General features: G+C 46.4%; 1 protein-coding gene across 1 annotated transcript in view; it reads left to right on the top strand.

Moving 5' to 3' along the window:
• CalpC (calpain C) overlaps positions 1 to 20,570 on the top strand; it is a 100,626-nt gene that overhangs the window by 39,514 nt on the left and 40,542 nt on the right. Inside the window, exon 4 of the mRNA XM_050189874.3 lies at positions 17,647 to 17,905. Within this exon, the coding sequence (XP_050045831.1) occupies positions 17,647 to 17,905 (259 nt within the window). The remainder of the gene's footprint in view (positions 1 to 17,646; positions 17,906 to 20,570) is intronic.

Below are 20,570 nucleotides of genomic sequence, written 5' to 3'. Positions count from 1 at the left end.
TATCTTCGCTATTAGAGTAAGGCACACCCACCCGATATGTTTGCGTAATATTAAACAGGGTGAAAAACTTCAAAACTAAATTTCGCGCGCGGTCCTGGTTCTCTATGTTCTAGTGTCCCAAGCGAAAGAAATAGGATAAAGCAGAGTGAACGAAGAAGAAAAAAAAAAGAAAGGAAGAGTGAGGGAACGGAATAAAGAGTTAACCAGTCTGGGATCAGTATTTTACATTCATTCTTGCGTCCTTTCAATTTTTCGCAATCTGTAGTCGTCATAGAAAGGAATCCATCAAAGGCAGTCACTGGCAAACGTCCTTGAACGAAAAGGCCCTGGACCTTCACAGGCAGATTGCCGAAAAGTAATATAAAGAAGAATGGATTATGGCAGTGCATGACTGGGTTTTACGCTGCACCAGACCTCGTCGAGTGCATTTTCTGTGATGAGGAGACAGGAAGAGTAGCAGAGAAGCAGCGGGATAGGTATCTCAGTCGCCCTTTACTTATACTAACTATACTAAGGAACAAGTCCGTCCCCTTAACAAAGATAAATTATGTTGTTGCTGCAATGTTAAAGAACAGACCAACTATGACGTTCAGCATCAGTTACATACAGCTTTGTGACATCTTTGTCTTTGTGTTGAGAAACATTGCCTGCACCGCGTGATTGTACATATCGTGCTTCAGCACAATCAAGGTTCTGATGCAGTCAGCGCGAAAAGAAAGCTATCGAAGGGAATTTTAAATCTCGACGTCATGCACAGAAACGACCTTACTGGGCTTATTAAAAAAGATATGTATATATAAACACACACACACACACACACACACACACACGCACACACACACACACACACACACACACACACACACACACACACACACACACACACACACACACACACACACACGCACGAGTTTTGTTATTGTACAGTAAACCATATTGCCTTTATTCGCAAGAAAGATTAAGTCTCTGGTGATGCGAGAATGGGACACGGAAGGCACAGAACCACTTTTCAAGTGATAAAAAACGAAATAAATATGGAGAGATAACAAATTCGTGGCGAGCTCAACAACTCGGTACGCTGCACCGATTTCTGAGCCCGAGACATATATGCTTCTGGCGTGCAGCGCGAAAACATTAGGCAAACAAGCACAGATGCGACAACCGTGGAGGCACGGAGGGAGCGTTCGCGGTAAGCCGACGCGTTCTCTTGCATAGCGCCGGTACAAGCAGGACAAACCAAGCGTCGTGGACCGACCCATTTATCGAAGCGCCGAGCAGGTCCTGTGGACTTCCGCGGTTCCCAGTTTGAGCCTGAGCGTTCATTAGACGTCTTCGCGTGCGTGCTTGCTGTCGGCTGCTCCTCACGCGCACTTGCGGCCGAGGAATGCAGGTACCTCGGGCGTGTCCACACACGCGCGCTCAGAAATCGATTGCTTATAAGCGCCCATAAGCAAAAGTGCGTGCGCGGGCACACGCGCACGCTCTGTGCGCTGATCAGAACCGATGCTTGGACACCTGCAGCGCTGTGCGAGCAGCAGCCGGCAGCGAGCCAACGATGCCGTAGGGGTGGGGCTCGCCGACGCTGTTGCCGTACGGGAATGCTGCGACATCGTAGGCGAGGAACCAACGAAGAAGAAACGACGAGGAAACGAAAGCCTTGCCAAGTTACTGCCGCACGAATTCTCTCGGCACGAAGGAGCGTCTAACGGAGGCTGCGCGAAAAATATGCGTGGGAGAGTGACGTATATATAGCGTCGCACATGAGCTGGAGAGCTTGCGCTTCGTTTTCCACACGGAGCGGAAGGATTTTAACACGAACGTGCAGAAGTTTCGAATCGAAGAGAAAACATGCAGTCCGGGCGCCCAGTATGCCAAACACATATGTTCCCTGCAAAAGCTATAAGTTGCATTTTCGGAGGTGTGTGGGGGTACAAAACTGGACAGTGTAATGCAGGAAACGTTACGGCAGCTATACAACCTACAAGTTTGGCGTCTTCTCACCGTTGTCACTGCGCCATATAGTACGTGTTTCATTGCGTTTTGTCTTTGTATAACCCTGTCCTCATGATAGATCCAAGAGTTTACGTTCGTGTCTATAGAAAGAAGCTGAAGAGGAAGCTTTAGCTCGGAGACAACTTCGATTTGCGTCTTCGAATGCACATATGTGAAAAGCAGGAATGCTTACGGTAGACAACGACTGAACTGATTTGAATGAATTTCGTTGCATTTAAAACGACAAGGTAAGTTCTTGCGACATTTCGCGGCAGATTGTTTAATTATCACCGTAAGGTTTTAATAAAAGACATGAAACGTGAAGTTTACGACTGTATTATGCCGAACAAAAGAATTGATATTGCAGTTCTGCGAAGTGTATCAATAGAAATTCTAAAGCGCAGAAACTTGATTTGTTAGTTTACGAATTAGATAAATTTTTATTTCATGTGAGTTTTGCTAGTCACATTCACAATGTATTAGGGATATATTTTCCTGTCATCTCAAGTACATCAAGTTTCTTAGCTTAGGACGTCTGAATCGGTGCCGTTCCCGTCAATCTCACATCAGCTTCCTCGCGGAGCTACCGTGTTGCCTCCGTTTTACAGCGAAGCTGTTTATACTGGCCCTATGCTGTCGTTGTCGGAGTTCGCTGAAGCTGTCAGCAGCAATGGCTCGAGCGCCGTCATCTTCGACAGCTGGCTCCGTTGTCGCTCGTCATTCTAGCTTAGAATTTCACTTCTGTCGTCGTAACGGGGAGGCCGCGTTTACGTGGGTCCGAGCCATTGCTCAAGGGGGTGTGGGCCATTCATTGTCTTACGCGACGGACCGATTTAATTACAGCGAAGCTGTTTATGTGGACCCTGTGCCATCGTTGTCGCGCCTTTTGCGCCAGCAAGAAGTACCGGCAGCACGTCACTCGTGAAACCAATCCAACAATCGTCCAAACGATTGCAGCAACCGCATCTACAGTGGTGGGCCTTGCGCCCAATATACGGATCTTTGGATTAGTGGTTCCACACATTCCATCCCAGCTACAACTATGAGACGACCACGAGTAGTGCGTACTCCTGAGGAAGAAGCTGCCTGCCGCCAGCACCAGCGAGAGTTGGCTCGTGAACGGGCTCGTCGTCGTAAGACCTACCTCACGCGCAAAAAAAGAAAAAGAAAGAAAGATAAATAAATAAAAATAACAAATAAATAAATAAATAAATAAATAAATAAACATTCAACACTGCATGTATAAAAGCTCGAATACATTTCCACATCGAGGACGATTAGAAAAGAACTTGTTCACCTCTGCTTCTGGCCACTGAGAGCACATTTGTAAAAAAATACAATAAAATTTTATTTGAGTAAAAACTTTGAAATAACGTTTATTATTTAATTATTTATTGGTTTACTAAACTATTCATACTGAAATGTTCGTTCCAGCGTATATCGTAACCGCTACTATCCATAGGCTATGCACTATTTCATCTGCGTGTAAAGCAGAATTTTGGGGGCGTCAAAGCCAGCGCAGCAAATATGATACGTTGGGTTTTACAGCGTTCAGTCGCATGGCACGCATTGGTATTTCTGTTCTGACTAGAACTTTTGTTCTTCCTCATTCATAGTTATACCGTTGTGCTTCTCGAACTTAAGAAGTCTGGAAATTTCAACTAGAGGTCCCACTCATCCTCACCATTTGTTATACAGCAAACTCACTCGAGACACTGCTCTTTTTTTTTATGGGGTTTTACGTGTCAAAACCACTTTCTGATTATGAGGCAGGCCGTATTGGAGGACTCCGGAAATTTCGACCACCTTGGGGTTCTTTAACGTGCACCTAAATCTAAGTACACGAGTGTTTTCGCATTTCGCCCCCATCGGAATGCGGCCGCCGTGGCCGGGATTCGATCCCGCGACCTCGTGCTCAGGAGCCTAACACCATAGCCACTGAGCAACCACGGCGGGTTCGAAACACTGCTCTTCCATGTACCTTAAGCTTACGTCGAGGATGGGGTATACATTCATACATCATCATACCTAGAGCTTCGCCCGTCTTGAGCTCGCATCTAAATGCATCTAAACACAAGTGCGCCGTTCCTCGCCAAGGACCATCCTTTTCCGGCTGTCAGATATGGACGATAACAACAGCACACCGCTTTGCGCCCGAAACAAAGGTGCGGCTGGTCACGATACACACAATACGCGCACCATAACAGAGCCGCTCTTATTATCTGAACTCCTTGCCCATGGTTGTTAGGCGTGTATTTCTGGCGCTATCATTTCAACGCATCGCGCCGAAGCATGCAGAGAGTTCTGGTCGGTTTGAAATGCAACTATGGTTTGCCGGTTCAACCTCTGTCGACTGTCCTACTGGACAATGTATATTTTAAAAAATCTGAAATACAAATTACGTGCTGATAATCGTTTTGCAGCCTCCGCATTCCCCACACCCAGTGCTAGTTTTCTCTGCAATTTCTTCATTAAACTCCTGTCTCTCTCTCAATCTCTCTCTCTCTTTATGACCACCAGCGTATGCATACCAAGTCCATCTTCCGCAACCTCTTCCCGCCCCCTGCCCCACTATTTACATTTACATTATTCTCATAGTAGCTTTAACCAGTGCTTCCACTTCCTTTTAGAGGCAGGCTCTCGAAGCAGCAACCAGTATTGGCTGTTCCCGTAACTTGATTCAGCAATCCTGCACAGAATACTCGCGCAGCGTTGACACCGCGCATATCTATAAAATAAACAGAAGTCTCAAGCAGACCTGGAAAGTTACAAACGAAGATTGATTGCCAAGCCGTTAATCGGGCTATTCCACTCGGTACAGGCAATGCGATACGAGTAGATGGGTCTGGTTTCTAAAGAAAGAAAGAGAAAGCGTTCCGCATGTGATCGCACGTCAGCACAATCTTCAAGAAGGCGCATCAAATGCGAACCGTGCGAGACTTGGCCCGCACTCCGAACGTCACGTACTGGCCGCCAAGCAACGCGCCAAACGGGACGGCCGGATAGCGCGGTGCGAGCGACCCAGGCAAAAAAGGAAGGAGAGCTGCGTTCTCAAACTGGGGCGGTCGGGCCAGCCGCCTCAGCTTGGCGATTGTGTGTGTACCGAAGCGGGCCCTATACGCGCAGCTCGAGAGGGGCACGCTCCACTGCGCGCCACTTGGCGCTGCGACACTTGCGGACGCCAAGTTAAACGTGACGCGCAAAGTGGTCGCGCAAGAGCGATTGCCTAAGCCGACACGCCGTGCTTGATGAGGGCGTTTCAACTGAAGCAAAAGAGGTTTACTTCTCCCGATATTATTACGACATGTCAAGAATCATGCACGCGTACATTCACACACGGACAAAGACGAAGGCGTATACTACGAACAGAAACCTGCGCACTCAAGTTGTAGTGTCTTGTCAGTGCCAGCGTCAGAAGAAAGTTTAAAAGCTATTTGATCACATGTGACGGAGATAATTCACTTAGCAGAAAGTAAGTGTCGCCGGCCTAGCTGCAGTTTGCGGCGCCTATAGTTGAAGTGACACTTCAAGGTAACCCCCGAAGACAGTCTGTTCATTTCTTGCGAAAGCGTTCAAACTGTCTCTCAGCATGGCATACCCAGTGATCTATGCATGGAGCCAATAATTTACGCAGAGGTTTCATAGAACGAACATGTGAACAGGAAATAGAGACCCCGTTCAAGTGTTTGTGTTTTTCTGACCGAGCGACGGTTTTTCCTGTGGCCACTGCTACTAGTATGATACCAGCGCGCGGAGTCGCCGCATTTTGCAAATAGCAGTTTCTAAGAGATTGTTATTTCTCGAGTATGGTGTCAATCGGTATCACATACTGCATGCAGCAATATACGTTCACACCGAAAAACGTTTTCAGGAAAGTGGCGTACACCTACGAAAACTAAAGGGAAGGTGCGGACCGTCGCACGCTAATAGAAACTTGTTTTAACCTTTGTGATTGTTAAGAGAAATGAACAGAGCAAAAATAGGAGGACGATAACATAATTTACACATGAAGTGCCCAAACACCTGCGGATGAGAGTTTCGTTTCACAACTCGCAAGCTTCTCTACGGTTAAACGAATACACTGCAGTATCGTTCAGAAGCAAACGTTTTGATACGCGCCTGATGCATGTACAATTAAAACCCTAGACGTCTCATATGTATTTTCGGTCACAGCGCAGTGCGACCTGCAGTCTGCAGTGCTTTCGAGAGCGTAAGATAGATGCGAGCCAGTGCCCTCTGAGATAGCTTAGCCGTATCGACATATGCATCGCCAACGCCCCCGTTGGCCGTGAGAACTTCCTTGAAAACGGGAGAACTGTGCCTGCAACGTGCTCGCCACTCCGAAACCGAAGTTGGCGCGCATGTTCTCACGAACGCTCAGGTAGACTCTGTTTGTGGATCTTAAGAAACAGAGACAATGCTGAAACAATGAGAAACGTCGGAGCTATAGGCGAGGCACAGAAGAAGTGCCAGCAAGTTGTGAACACTGACACTGATCCTCCAATGCACGTTGTGTAGTCACATCTGGTTTAAACTGACACACGGTCGCCATATCTCGCAGCGTCGGTCGTTACCACAGAGAGAGGAGCTTCCCAAAGATATACCGGGAAAACAGCAATCTTGGACGAGGAGAGTACTAAAGGCTTTCCATACACAGGGCACGGCGACACGGAAACAAGGCTTGTAATGCAAATACTAAGAACGAATAGTGACAGCTCCTCATATCAAGTAGCCTGTCTGTGAGTTCTAGTTCTGATCGCATGCGGCGGATTTCAATTGGCTACATCTGACGTACGGTTCCCAAACAGACAGAAGCACCAAATGTTCGCTCTATCCTTTTCTTTTCTTTTCTTTTCGTGACAGAAATGAGCCACTGCGTGGAGGTCGCATTGGCGAAAGTTTTCTTGCCTGTTTTGTTTATGCGCAAAGAAGAGGTTGGGAGTGTCGCCGTTTTCCTGGTGTAAGCGTTAGAAAGGCCGGCAGCTTTTCAAAGAAGCAGGCAAAAAATGACGAAAAGAAAGAAACAGCGAGTCCATTCAGGAGTATCGGGGTCACATGCAGCACACAGGAACATGCTGCAGCTCCAGGCCCATAATCATCGCGGTTGCGAAACGTTTGGGGGCGGTAGAGTTGTAAAGGCGGAGAAAGCAGAATTAATGTTCTCTTGTTATTTTCTCCAACTTTTTTTTGTGCTCTTCCAAAAACCGGCTCGAACAAGACCGGTATAGAGCATGATGCGCTCAGCTGCTGCTTCTTGTTGGGGTTTTCTGCCTCCAGCTGAACACGGTGCATTCGAGCTAGCCGCAGCACGCGCGGGCTCTCCTTCTACGCGTGATCATCACTCGAGCCCGTGAGACGGAAGAGCGCGCTACACAGCTCTCCTGCGGGCATTTATTGCTAGCCTCGCCGTTCGCGATACCAAGTAATGATTTGGACGTGATTTGCAATACCAGATATTCAAATTGAGACGCTGATCTTTAATTTTTACTTTTCAAAAACAAAAGAAAGAAAGAAAGAAAGAAAGAAAGAAGGGGTGGAAGGGCGAGGAGGAAAGCCGAAACATGCAGCTGCGTTTTTGTCAGCGTCTAAGACAGCTATTGAATCGAGCCCTTTATTGCGCAATGTGAAGTAATCCCTGCTTATACAAGGTTCGTGTCACCGTTTTGAGGAATCCGAAAAGCGTTTCGGTACAAGAAAGGCAGTTTCGCCGGAAGGGCGAAGCACTGACTGGGATAGCAAGGTTTAGCCTTGCGCTTGAACTTCTCGGATGGTGTCCTAACCATATGCGGTTTCTACTAACGCGGACACGACATACGTGTGTGCGCCTAAATTTCTGGCACCCTATAGGCTTTAACACGCATTGTAGGGTCTGTAAGACATCGTACAGGCACCAGTAAAAAAGTACGTTAATAAATCTGCATTACTTTCATATTTGAGCAGTGATATTGTTTTTCACTTTAAATGTTTAATAATCTGAGAAGAGAGAGAAAGCAAGAAGAAGAAAGGCGGGGAGGTCAACCAGACGAGCGCTCGGTTTGCTACCATACACTGGGGAAGAGTTAAGATAAAAGGCATGCTAAAGCGGAAGCTTGGACGAGTTGGTGATTCAGTATCGTCATGACTGCAGAGCGCGAAAGATGAGGACAGAAGAAAGCGCATGTGTCGTGTCCTTTCCTCTGTCCTCGGGTTTTGCGCTGTGCAGTCATGTCGAAAGAGGCATACACTGTGAATGCCATGTTCCGTGCCATTCGTTTGTGGGCTGCCATTCTCATAATTCTGAAGAATAATTTAGTCAAGAACATAAAACCTGGTCTGAGCAACTTAAGTGAGTCAATAGTTTAGCAATATATCCCACATGTGCGGTTTCTGCATTTCATCCCCATGGAACTGCTGCCTCCGCGGCGGGGATTTGATCCCGCGCCCTCTGGCTTAGCAGCGCAATGCCATGGCCACTACGCCACCACGGCGGGTCGCGTTTCGGTTTCGCTCAAGTGGTTCAAGAAACAGGATTCTGATGGAGATAGGAAATTAGAACGAACTTGGTTGAAAATAAAGGATGGTTAACGGGCGCTTGTGTCAAGCAATCTACGACGGTCACTGAGCATCGTAAATCTCTGCGGGCGTAACTTACAGCCCCCGCTCGAAGAAACGCATGCATTGCGAGACTGTATAGACAGAGTGTGGCAGCCTTTTTAAGGTTCGGACACAGGTAAATTTTCATAAAGCTTGCTGCTTGTGGTGATGTCCGAAAAACACTCAATCTGCTGGTATAGGAAGCTGCAGAACTTCTGGGTTGTAGAGAAAACGAATTATCACTGTACTTAGATTATGCTGGCCTCGACATCATGGTGTACACTGTAAGTTTAGTTGTAATATTATAAAAGCAATGTTTTTCAGTCACCCTGCAAGCTGCTGCCTCGTATTCATAAGAAAATTATGCAGCGTGGGCTTAAATTTTCTTCCCCGTCATGTGACAGTTTTGTGACAGTTTTCTTTTTCGTTTTATAATGCACTTGCACTTAACGATATATGATTTTGTGCAGTGATCAGCTCTCTTAAGAAATGTACAACATGAATGTAAAATTAAAATACAGAAATGAATGCATATTACACTGCGTTGGACGGCTTTTATATGATTTTCACGCCGGGAGAGAGAGAGAGAGAAAGAAAAAGAAAGAGTAACTGAAGGGAACAGCTCACAAAACAATAAAAGCAGCTCTCCGTGCCATGTTCACTACTTCAGGTAAAGACTTCTGGACTGTGGGATGTGTGTTGTTGGAGACATGAGGAAAAGGCAACACTATAACTTCGCATTTAACCCGTCGCGCTTCTATAGGGACGACAAACTGCGACGCTGTAGTAAAAACAACAAACCGAGAGGACGTGCTTGTCGAGGGAAACTTCCGCAGCTTTAAAGGCCCGACGAGGATACAGCCTCACGTTGAGCCCAAGAGACCGTATCAACGCTCCACGTGCGCTGAAACACGGAAGGGGCTCGTTACGGGAGATTCAAGGCTCCAACCAGCCATGCGTGTAAACGCTCACCAGGTGCGGCTCAAACAGCGCACGAGGAATCAGTCCATCCAGGTCAGGATCCTAGACGTGCGCGGTGCGCGGCCCAAAAGCGGGCAGGCAGTGTTCCCAAATTAGGCTTCAATTACTGCCGGACCGAACGACGCGGCCAACAGATATTCGAGGCACTTGAGTCAATTAAGCACTGCGGCCGCACCTTGCTGCGTCGGTAGCCGCTATAGCTCGCTTGCACGTCCCTTTACTCTCAGTTCGGTGCAGCGTTGCAAGCGGACCAACGGGTGTGCGGAAATCAAGGACTCCGCGCAGGGGCACGAATGGTCTTCGAGATAAAGCGTGTACGTTTCAACGGGAATGAACGAGTGGGAACATAGGCGACGTTTATGAGCTTGAGGAAGGCTATTCAAAGATAGGCCGGGCTTTAGAAGCTGAATTTGCGAAAACTATTTTCGGGATAAGCGTTAGATCTAAGCAATTTATATATGGGGGTAGAACGTGTGACTCGGTTTCGCCGACGTTGAGGGAGTCAGACTACCACGGCCCGCATTCACAAAAAGCTCCGGTGCTAGGATTGCCCTCGTAAGAGAAAATTCCAGCCAATCCTGATGCTGGACATGTATACTATTAGCGAAGGCTCCCGGCCAGCGGGAAGCAGTAGTTAAGAACGAGAAGCTTTGTGCACTCGGCCCCAGATCCTAATTGCATATCCCTATATTCGAAATTATTCTAGCCCGTTGCGATAATCTAACATGCTTATGACGTGTTGTGCGTCTGTGGACTGCACGTATCTAGAATTTGGCTTTGGTTGCATTCTCAAGTTGTTGCAAGCAAGCGCAGATCTTGCTTCAGTTTTTCTGCTGAAGTTGCTAGGAGACTTGCAGCTGAATACGCTTTAAAACGTGTACAAGGAATTTCCACTATGTTTTCTCTTGGTTGAAGACGCATATGGGCGAAGCTCCGCGCCGAGAGTCTGTAGCCTCTCACTGAGCGATGATCGGTGACTCATGCGTCAATTGTGGCGGTGGCGGTTTGCGGTCAAGAAGTACTTTTTGGCAGGCTCGTTGGTTTATACTGTATTCTGATGGAAGGGGTGTACTTCGCGAAATGTACACCGCAGAGGGCGGAAGTGCGTTTCCTCTCGTGGCTATACCGGGTGTTTCACTTAAGTTGAGCCATAGCTTAAGAATATGCAAACGCCACGGAGCTGGACAGAGCCAAGGCAGTGTTGTTTGCCGTCGTTTGGAGACACTCAGATGAATTTTTGCATTCCGCCGAATTACATAAGTAGTCATAATTAAAAATCAATTGCTCAATTATTATAATTAGATGAACAGTGTCAATGATAAAATTATAGAACAACGTGAGAAACCCGTGATACAGCTTTCCATTTCTCAGTACGAGCTACATAAAAGCTTGAAAGAAGACCGCGAATACACGCAAAGTGTTTCGAGTGGTCAGTCGCGCGCCAAGTTTGCGTATATTCGCGGGCTTCTTTCACGCTCGGAAAAACACTTTTATGCAGCACGCACTGAGCAACAGAAAGCTGTATTGGGAGTTTCTCGTGTTGCTTTACAATTTACTCATTGACATTTTTAATGTAAATATAACAATAGCGAAACTGATTAATTAATTAAGACTAATTATGTAATTATGCCAAATACAAAAAGCAATCTGAGTATCTTTAAGTGACTGCAAGCAAAATTACCTTGGTTCGGTCTATCTATGTAGCAGTTGTATATGTTTATCTTTGGCTCAAGTTACGTGACACGCCCTGTATATCCTTTTTCGTGCACTTTGCGGTGTATATTTGGCACAGTATACACTACAGAATTCAGTAGCAGTGGTGTTGCAGCAGCCATAGGTTAGCCATAAGTGCTTGGCCGGCAATTTCATGCGTACACTCGCGAGCCTACCTTTATGCATTCCTTATATGGATGTGCCATCATCATCATAATCATCATCATCATAATCATCATAATCATCATCATCATTATCATCATCATCAGCAGCAGCAGCAGCAGTCTATTTTATGTCCACTGCAGGACGATGGCCTCTCCCTGCGATATCCAATTACCCCTGTCCTGCGACAACCGATTCCAACTAGCACCCGCAATTTTCCCAATTTCGTCGCACCACCTAGTGTTCTGCCATCTTCTACTGCGCTTCCCTTCTCTTGGTACTCATTCTGTCACCCTAATGGTCCAACGGTTATCTACTCTACGCATTACATGACCTGCCTAGCGCCATTTCTTTCTCTTAATGTCAATTAGAATATCGTCTATACCCGTTTGCTCTCTGATCCAAACCGCTCTCTTTCTGTCTCTTTAAGTTATGCCTAGTATTCCTCGTTCCATCGCTCTTTGCGCGGTCCTTAATTTGTTCTCAAGCTTCTTTGTCAGTCTCCAAGTGTCTGCCCCATGACCTCATGCCAGCCAAATACAGAAGGCTTTGAAACAGAAGTGCTTGCGCGTCACGCACGCGCGCACGCAAGCACTGCTAGCGAAACTCGCAGTCACGTCTAGAGTTCACCTTGCTCCAAGGCATGGTACATTTTGCACTAGTGACATTAATCAGTACATTATGATATCAGCTCAGTAAGTTTTGTGCACTGACTGTGCCACTTTAGCGAAGGGTATGATATAGCCAAGAGCTTTTTTTCCGGCTTCATCTCTGAAACACATAGCGCTGCACTGTAGTTCGCCGACAAAACACCATCGCTGAACTGAACGGGAACGGCCGGGCTGTACGCGCAGCTACAGCGCTGCCCAGACGCTCCGATCCTCCCGAGAGTGGCTTACCGAGAACCTGATCTAGGTTGGCCCCTCCCCGCGAGTCGAGCAGAACGAAAAGCCGCCGATAGCGATCGCCAATAAACGCATCTCCCCGCACGATCCGCCAGCGAAGACAGCGACCACCGCGGGAACGTGGAGCCCTTGACTCCGGTCTTTAACTCTTCGAGTAGTCCACGTGACGAGCTCGTGGAATACGAGCGTCTACATACTTCAACCTCTGGAAGCGACTTCGTGCTGAAAGGGGAGCGCAGTGCTTCCTCGTCATAGTTACACTGTCGCGCGGCCAAGGAACAATGAAATTGACAAATAGTGGAGAAACTATAAAAAGGCATTGCGTGCTCGTCACTGTTTTCGTATTTGCACATCGTGACTCTGGTTACAGAGGAGTCTGACTGTACAGCACCCCTGAGAAAGGATGGGCAGAAGACGTGAACACAAGAAAGAAAAGAACGTGACGAGGATGAGCGCTTTCGCGAGGAAAGAGAGTGCGTGGTTGAAAAACCATCATTTGGCTAACGCTGCCACGCAGCGCAAACGCGGGCCGCCAGTCTAGCACGAAGTCGTTTAGATCGCATTTGTGATGCAAGACTTTCAGGGATGCTATTCGAAGAAAGCGTCTGCGTAGCTTTCATCACTGGCTTTGTTGCGCTTGGCCGTTGTCCCACTTTCAGTTGTCTTTTTCGGACAGGCTGAAGCAGTCTGCATTAGATGGATCTTTCTGTTCTTGTATAAGCCTCTCTTCTCGATATGTCCCTCAGTCTGTCTGAAGTGCGCAAGGGTGCATGTCTTTCTCTGCGAGATTACGAAAATCATTGAGGCGGCGCAAGTTTATGCAAACAATATTCAGTGCATACGGACTGGATAAAGACCTGTTTCTTGTTTTCTAAATGGCTTTTCGCCAATAATCTATCAAACCAGGAAACCTGAGTTTCCACCTTTTGCACTGTGCCACAAAAACAGTTCTGTAACATTTCCCGTCATCTACGCAAAAGGACGCGCAGCTGCAGGCACGATGCATGCTCCCTCTAATAGAACTCAAAGAACACATTCCTTATGGTTTCTTGAGCACAACACAGAACACATTCCCTCTCAAAAAAAACCAAGTGCAAGAGCCATTGGACAAGAAGGTATCTGAATTCGCAAGTCAGTGATGCCACCTCAAGGATAAAAATGTGCCTGTAGGCTATAAATCCGAAAAGTAAACGGCTAGTTCATGAGAAACCCGCCATTAATCGCACCAAGTCTTTCTATTTTCACACAACCCTCCCGAACTTCATTTCTGAGGATCCTCAGGGCTTCCGGCACCTTATGAAGGGAAGTAAAACGCATGTGCAACAAATATCTTATAACGATGCCTTAATAACTAATCCTAAGACTATTGCGCAGCATTTTAATCACTATATTTCATAGTGTTCTTCTTTTTTCGCAAGCCTTCTGGGTCGTTATCTTTAACATTTCCCTCTCATTTCTCGAATGTGACTGATTTGATTACACATGAACGCGTAGTTAACATGCTGCTTACACTAAAAGCTATATCTTCACCGGGATTTGATGACATTCCAGACGCATTGCTTCGGCGTTTCGCTGAAGCCCTGAGCAAGTTCCTTGCTGTAATATTTCAAGCTTCTATTAAAACTGCATCCATACCTAACGATTTGAAGATGGCACGTGTCGTTCCCGTCCTGAAGAAAGGTGACCGCGTTCTTTGTTCAACTACCTCCCCATATCTATACTATGTTCTTGTTCTAAGTTCATGGAGCATTTTGTGGCTAACATTATTTAAAGATTTCTTCAGGAAAATAACGTTTTGTCGCAACAGCAGCATGGCTTTAGGAAAGGGTTTTACACAGTTACGCAGTATAGTCACCATATTTCACTTTCTTGCTTCCGTCATTGACAGGGCCGGCCAGGTAGACTAATCTTCTAGAACTTCAGCAAGGCTTTCGACCTTGTACCTCATGACAAATGAATCGAGAAACTTTAGATTATAAAACTGCTCGATTTTCTTGTTGCCTGGGTTTCAGCGTATTTAAAACAGCGTAACCAATATGTACCTATAAACGGTGAAGATTCTTCTGCCTTTCCGGTCACATTAGTCTGTTGGCAGCTGCTATTTCTGTTGTACTGTAACGACATTGTCGATGTGATTAATGAACGTCTAGTAATGAACGATGTGTGTAATGAACGTGATTAACGATAAGTGTAGATAGTGATAAGTGTTGACTGCATTATCTTCAATGAGATCCGGTGAGCTGATGATCAGGTTGTACTAAACACGGCCCTCAACGAAATTCTCACGTGGAGCAATAGATGGGGTATGAAACTAAGCTTAGAAAAGAAAGTTCTACTACACGTTACTATAAAACTTATTTCATTTAAATCCTCTTTTTCTATGGGTCCAGGACTAATTACAGAAGTAAACGAATCTATAAATTTTGGTGTGACACTAACAAGCAACTTACGCTGGAACACACACATTTCAAATACTTGCTCCTCTTCCTTACGTAAACATTGTTTGTTGCACCATAAACTAAAAGATACACCAATCCAGGTTAATAGACTAGCATGCGAAACCTTTATAAGGCCTAAATTAGAATACTTGTGCATTGTCTCGGACCCGCATACTATCACTAACGTAAAAGCACTTGAGAAAATACAAAGGAAAGCTGTCCGTTTCATTTTTTCGCAGTACAGTTGAATAGTTTCCGTCTCAGCACTAATGCAATCGAATTTAATCCCGACCCTTCAGTCCCGCTGAAAATTTTTCTCGTTTGAAATTTTTATATTTGTTAATTAACCAGAAACTTGGATTAAATTCCTCACAGTACATAGCATTATCGACAACTAGACAAACCCGACAGTGCCACTACCTTTCTCTTGTCCCGTATTTTGATAAGACTTATTTCAGCATTCTTCCTTACTTCAGACAATCACGGATTGAAACTTTTTGCCGGCTTACTGTGTGGATTCTATTGACCTTATAAGTGATTATGTTGTTTAGTAAATATTAGTATTGTTACGAGTTATTTCCTACTGCTCGTTTTGCTTAAACTTGTATGTTGCAATTTAACATTGTTGTTTTTTTGTATTCCGCTCCTGCTTGGGTCTCACAGCCTGCAGTATGTCATTAAAAAAAGCTTTACTGAGTTCGTTTATAAGTTCAGTGAAATAAGTAAAAAAAACTTGATTAGGGTAACTAAACTAGTTAATATTTATTTAAGTGCTGTAATTATATGCTCTACAGCGAACAGATGAGAGGAAACTTGTGTGTCCTCGAGGATCTTTCACTTATATCACTCGTGCTTCCGCAAACTGAGGACCACTCGTTTCCGTAGAGCTCGCACGCCCGAGAGCAGCTAAGAGCAGACAAGTGTATCCGCAGCTTCGTTCTTCTGCAAAGGCGCTGCGTAAATTAGAAGCGGGAAGTAATACTCCGACCTGGTCGACGTTTGTGTGCATCACTTTTAAGAGAGGGTCACCAACGTTTCGAACTTTCAGAGGAAGTTCGAAGCGTGGATATTTTGCCCTTGTTGCGACGTTCGGTTTTACTTCACGAAGAGTCGGATTTATGAAAAAAGGACCACCATGATAATACTTGCTAATACTTAATAATTGATTTCGCTCTTTTCTTTATTGACACAGCCGCTTGTCAGGGGCATTATATACTGACTGACGTAAGGTCGCATTTTTTAGAGTCAGCCGAGCACACACAATGCCTTTGACGTTCACAAAAGCGCAAGCACTTTGTAAAGGGTATCGCTTTTTGCATTTTGAAACTAATGGAGGTTCATGAAAGAACGTGAAATTGCGGGTTATGTGCGTTGATGCATGGGCCCATGCTTATTCTGCGCGCTCTTTGTCCATTTGAGCTTTTTGTCTTTTGCTCCTAGAGATTATCTCCGGTAGGCTACCCTCTTCCGGGGTGAGGAACGTAGAGAACTGTCGCGCTGAGAAGTGAAGCGATAATCGTAGATTTTGGTGTAAAAGTAGCGGAACCTATTTGCACATTTGAACAATGTGGGAGTTCTGCGTGAGGAGGTACTGTATGTCCGAACTGCATGTGACATGTACATGCGCCTGTTATTGGGCATACTTGAACTGTTCGTGAATCGCATTCTCACGTATTAATTTAATAAATAACATTGATTATATATATATATATATATATATATATATATATATATATATATATATAACGTGGCATTCTGCCCGCAGCGTAAATTGACGGGCGCCTGCTGCAGACCATAAGATGCAGGACCTGTTTTGAGTGAGCTCCTGAACAACACTTTGCGATGTGGTGAAGGCGGCTTAAATCATCGATCTGGGACCTCGAAGAGGTGCGACGTAATGCTAACGCATTTCTCTCGCATGTGCCGCTAAATCGCGACTGAATTTTTATATAGTCCTGTTTTAGCCACTGCGGGCATGCAATGTCATAATGGTATCTTTTTAAATATAAGAGAAAAGGAGTAACCAGAATTGGCCACGATTCCATCATCTCGTAAACACTCATTTGATATAAGGAATGATACGAAGAGCTGAGGGATTGAAGAAAAAGGTATCAGTTTCGACCGAAAGGCGAAGCACCGTTTGCGATCACAAATTAGTAGACAGCCATACGAAGTAAGGATAGTAGATTTATCGGCCGTATAAACTTGTAAACATTCGCGCACTAACTAAATTAACAAGCGTGGTGTCAATGCGCACAGGCGAACACGAACACATCACACTCGATGACCGCGGACACTCGCTGTCAAAACGCTGGCCTGAGGAAGCGCCGCAGCGGCAGCGAGCGAAGTGACCTTTGTGCTGTCTATCGCTTCAACGCAAACTGAGCGGCGAGAACACAGCACACGCAAAGCGACGAGTCATCGGCCCACCTAGATTGTGCCCCCAAATCAGATCGCTTTCAAGATAAAGTCCTCGCGACCGCGCCATACGCAGTTGATGCCAAAATACAACGCGAAGGAAGACGGCGCGTTTCCTCCCCGCTTTCCTCCCTTGGGCGCGCGAGACTGAGCCGCGATCGCCGGCACACCCTCTTTCACTCGCACACACAGCATAAGGCACGCGGCAACGGTGTTATCGCCCTTAATTGGACTTCATACGAAACATCACGGTGACGGCGACGGCAAAGATGCGCATGGAGTGCCCATACAATTCCTATCGCAATAAAATGCCAGGGCTGATCTTCGAACGTCAAGCTTATCCCGTTGCTTATTTCATTTTGAGCTGGTTGTGCCTTAGTCGCGCTCTTCACGCGCTTTATACCACGAACCTGAAATAATTAACTAGCCTGCTTCTGAATTTGATGTTTGTGCAAATCGTGCAGGCGACCGCTGGTTTGTGTCGTGCCTGGGAGTGCTTGCAACATGCCGAGGACTGTTCTACCGCGTGGTTCCGGCAGACCAGGGTTTCGGCGAGGCGGACGAGTACGTGGGACTGTTCCGCTTCCGGCTTTGGTGGTGCGGAGACTGGAAGGAAGTGATCATCGATGACCGGCTACCCACCGTCAACGGGAAGCTTGTATTTGTCCAGTCCGGTCACGGCTCGCTCTTCTGGGCTGCATTGCTCGAAAAAGCATACGCAAAGTGAGTAACCGTAATTCACTTCGAGTTAGCCAAAGTGCCGGCCTCTGCGCTTTTTTCGCTCATTCGCGTAGGTGTAGCTATCCATGTATACTGACATAGATCCAGGCGCGGGAACCGAGGGGCCCGGTTTTTAATCATATCATAAGAAGCATATATATATGCTTCTTATGATATGATTACAAATCGAGCACAACGGATGTGACGCACCACTCTAACCACTTTTGCCTGTGTTGGCTGCGATTCTACTGCCCTGCGGATTTCGTTCTCTCATCACATTAAGTACGCAGGTTCCAACAATAAAATTCCTCGCTACTAGAGGCGTTTGTATAATTATAAGGCCACTTACACTTTAAGAAGCTAGGAAGTGCTGGAGATGGCGCTGCTTTATGGGTCATGGCATCTTTCTACTTTATTAATACATACTGGAAGAATTTTCCTCCTAACAGTGTTTCATGAGCGTGAAGACGCGTGTAAAGTGAGAAACAGGCGTCCAGAAGGAATTCTCTGGAAGAATGACAAGATGGTGGCAGACTCGTTCGGTGATGTGTGTATTAAGCCCTAAAATAGGCGGTAATTCACGAGATGAAGCAACCTATAAACTGGGTGGGCGGAAGAGAGGTGGCAACGACGATAGGATTCGTTAGACACCATAGGAAGTGTTATTTGCTCTGTCCTCTATACTCTAAAAGATTTCCACGGGATTCTTGAGGACGCTCGTGCAATGGCAGACTCAGTGGCTTACGTTTGAATCAAACAGGTCGGCTAACAAAGCAGTAATGTCGGTGGCCCATAAGTAACATCCCGATTCCTTAATCATAAGTCGTCACTCAGCTCTTGTCCGTTTTGTATACCGTCCATTGCGAAATAAAAAATAATAATAATAAAGATGGAATAGAGACAGAAGAGAAAGGAATTGCACAGTGAGCAGAATTGACGTAAGCCTGCGGGTTTCGCAAGCCCTTCCAACGGGAAGGGAACTGTTCTAGTTCCGACTCAGATAGCCACTCTAAAAATAATCGTGCGTCTCCCAGTGCAACGGTGATGTCAACTCACGAAAAGACGTGCGCTGTGCAAGGAGCACGGAAGGGAACCTCTTGCTTCCCGAAAGGTGCCTCAGCGGCTGACTTTGCATCCTCCGTGTTGGCGCACAATTTACAACCCTCGCGAGACACAAAGAGCGAAAGAAAGCGAGTTAGCAGGAAGGAAGGAAGGAAGGAAGGGTGCGCAGCCGAGCATGGTACAAAGAAGCGCCATCCAAAGAGCTGGGCTCTCTTCAAAGGACTCCTGGGCACGCGACGTGAGGGGCTACCACGCCCCTCATTCTGCTCACCGAGAAGAGAAAGCCCTCCGAGTGTGCGTACATGTGTATGTGTACGAGTATGAAATACAAAACATGAACGCTCGGCCAGAGGGAGTCGGCGTATGTATGCGCGACTTCAAGCAAGGACGCGTCTGAAGTGCAGGCTGGGTCTGTTGAAAGGAAACGCCGGCCTCGGCTTTGTTCCGGTCCGTCATCTTGCGCCCCCACCGCAGGACGACGGGAGGTGTACGCCCGCAGACGCTCTCTCCTTGCCCTTTCACAAGAAGTGCCGTCACTCCGGAATGAAGACGAGCTGGAGATAACTGTACCGTACGACAGGAAGCAAAGGATGAAAGTTACGTTAGGAGTTTACCAGTTGGCACAGGATCATCGTTTCAACTTCAATGGGAACGCCAATCTTCGACATATACCATAGCACCTTGTTGCTGGACGTCTGCAGGAGAGAGAGAAAGGAAAGGAGGGGCAGCAAGATCAATCAAACGCGCTTTCAATTTACTTCCTTGCGCAGGGGAATGGGGTTAAGAGATGAAAAGAGGGTAATGAAGGAGAGAAAGCACTGAAGGCACGCTGCGTCCGGAGGTCTGCAGCTTACGTTGATTCAGCAAGGCGTCTGAATAGTGGGGCTTCTCATACTCGCCTCAGTGACGCCACCTTTAATTTGTTTTAAATTATAAATGCAGGAAAATGTCAAGGTAGGCCTCTGGAGGGCTAGCTATACCAAAATCTTCCAAAAACGTCTCGTACAAGAATAGCGAAGAAAAATATAACTAAGAAGCAAGAAAAGAAAAAAGATGGTAGGTATTGAGGCTCGCATAGTAACGTCCTCCCCTACGATGTTTCAAAACCATGCGGAAAACGACGAGGATGCTGTGATGTTCGTCTCATTCGTCGTTGGGCGTTTTACCCCCGGGTGCCTGACTTCAACCGAATATAAGTGAAATGCGAGGCACGGTTGGGATATCGATGGCAGCTGTTGTCCAAAATTGTGCTTGCACCTGAACTATGTTATAAATCCAAAGCCTACATGTATGGCTGTTGATCCCATGAACCAGAATATATATATATATATTGCGTTTGCACCAGCTGCGACATTCAACTTTGAAACAGTTAAGCGCGAACGTTCGTATCTTCGTCGTCGCAGGAGTGGTTGACCTAACCAAAGTGGAGTGAAAGCACCGCATTTAGCTGTGGTATATGGTGCTCCTACATGGAATCCCCATCTACATGTACGTTGAAATAGCATTGGCCGTGACTCGCGCGCAACGACAGCCGTAGTAACGACAGCCAGACATTATGTAACTGCCACTGCGTGTGCTTACGCACATGGTACGCGTCATTTCACGT

This window comes from Dermacentor andersoni, chromosome 2 (assembly GCF_023375885.2).
Source record: "Dermacentor andersoni chromosome 2, qqDerAnde1_hic_scaffold, whole genome shotgun sequence".
NCBI classification, from domain to species: domain Eukaryota; kingdom Metazoa; phylum Arthropoda; class Arachnida; order Ixodida; family Ixodidae; genus Dermacentor; species Dermacentor andersoni.
The sequence above is the reverse complement of the archived record's forward strand: the minus strand, read 5'-3'. Positions and strand labels throughout refer to the sequence as shown.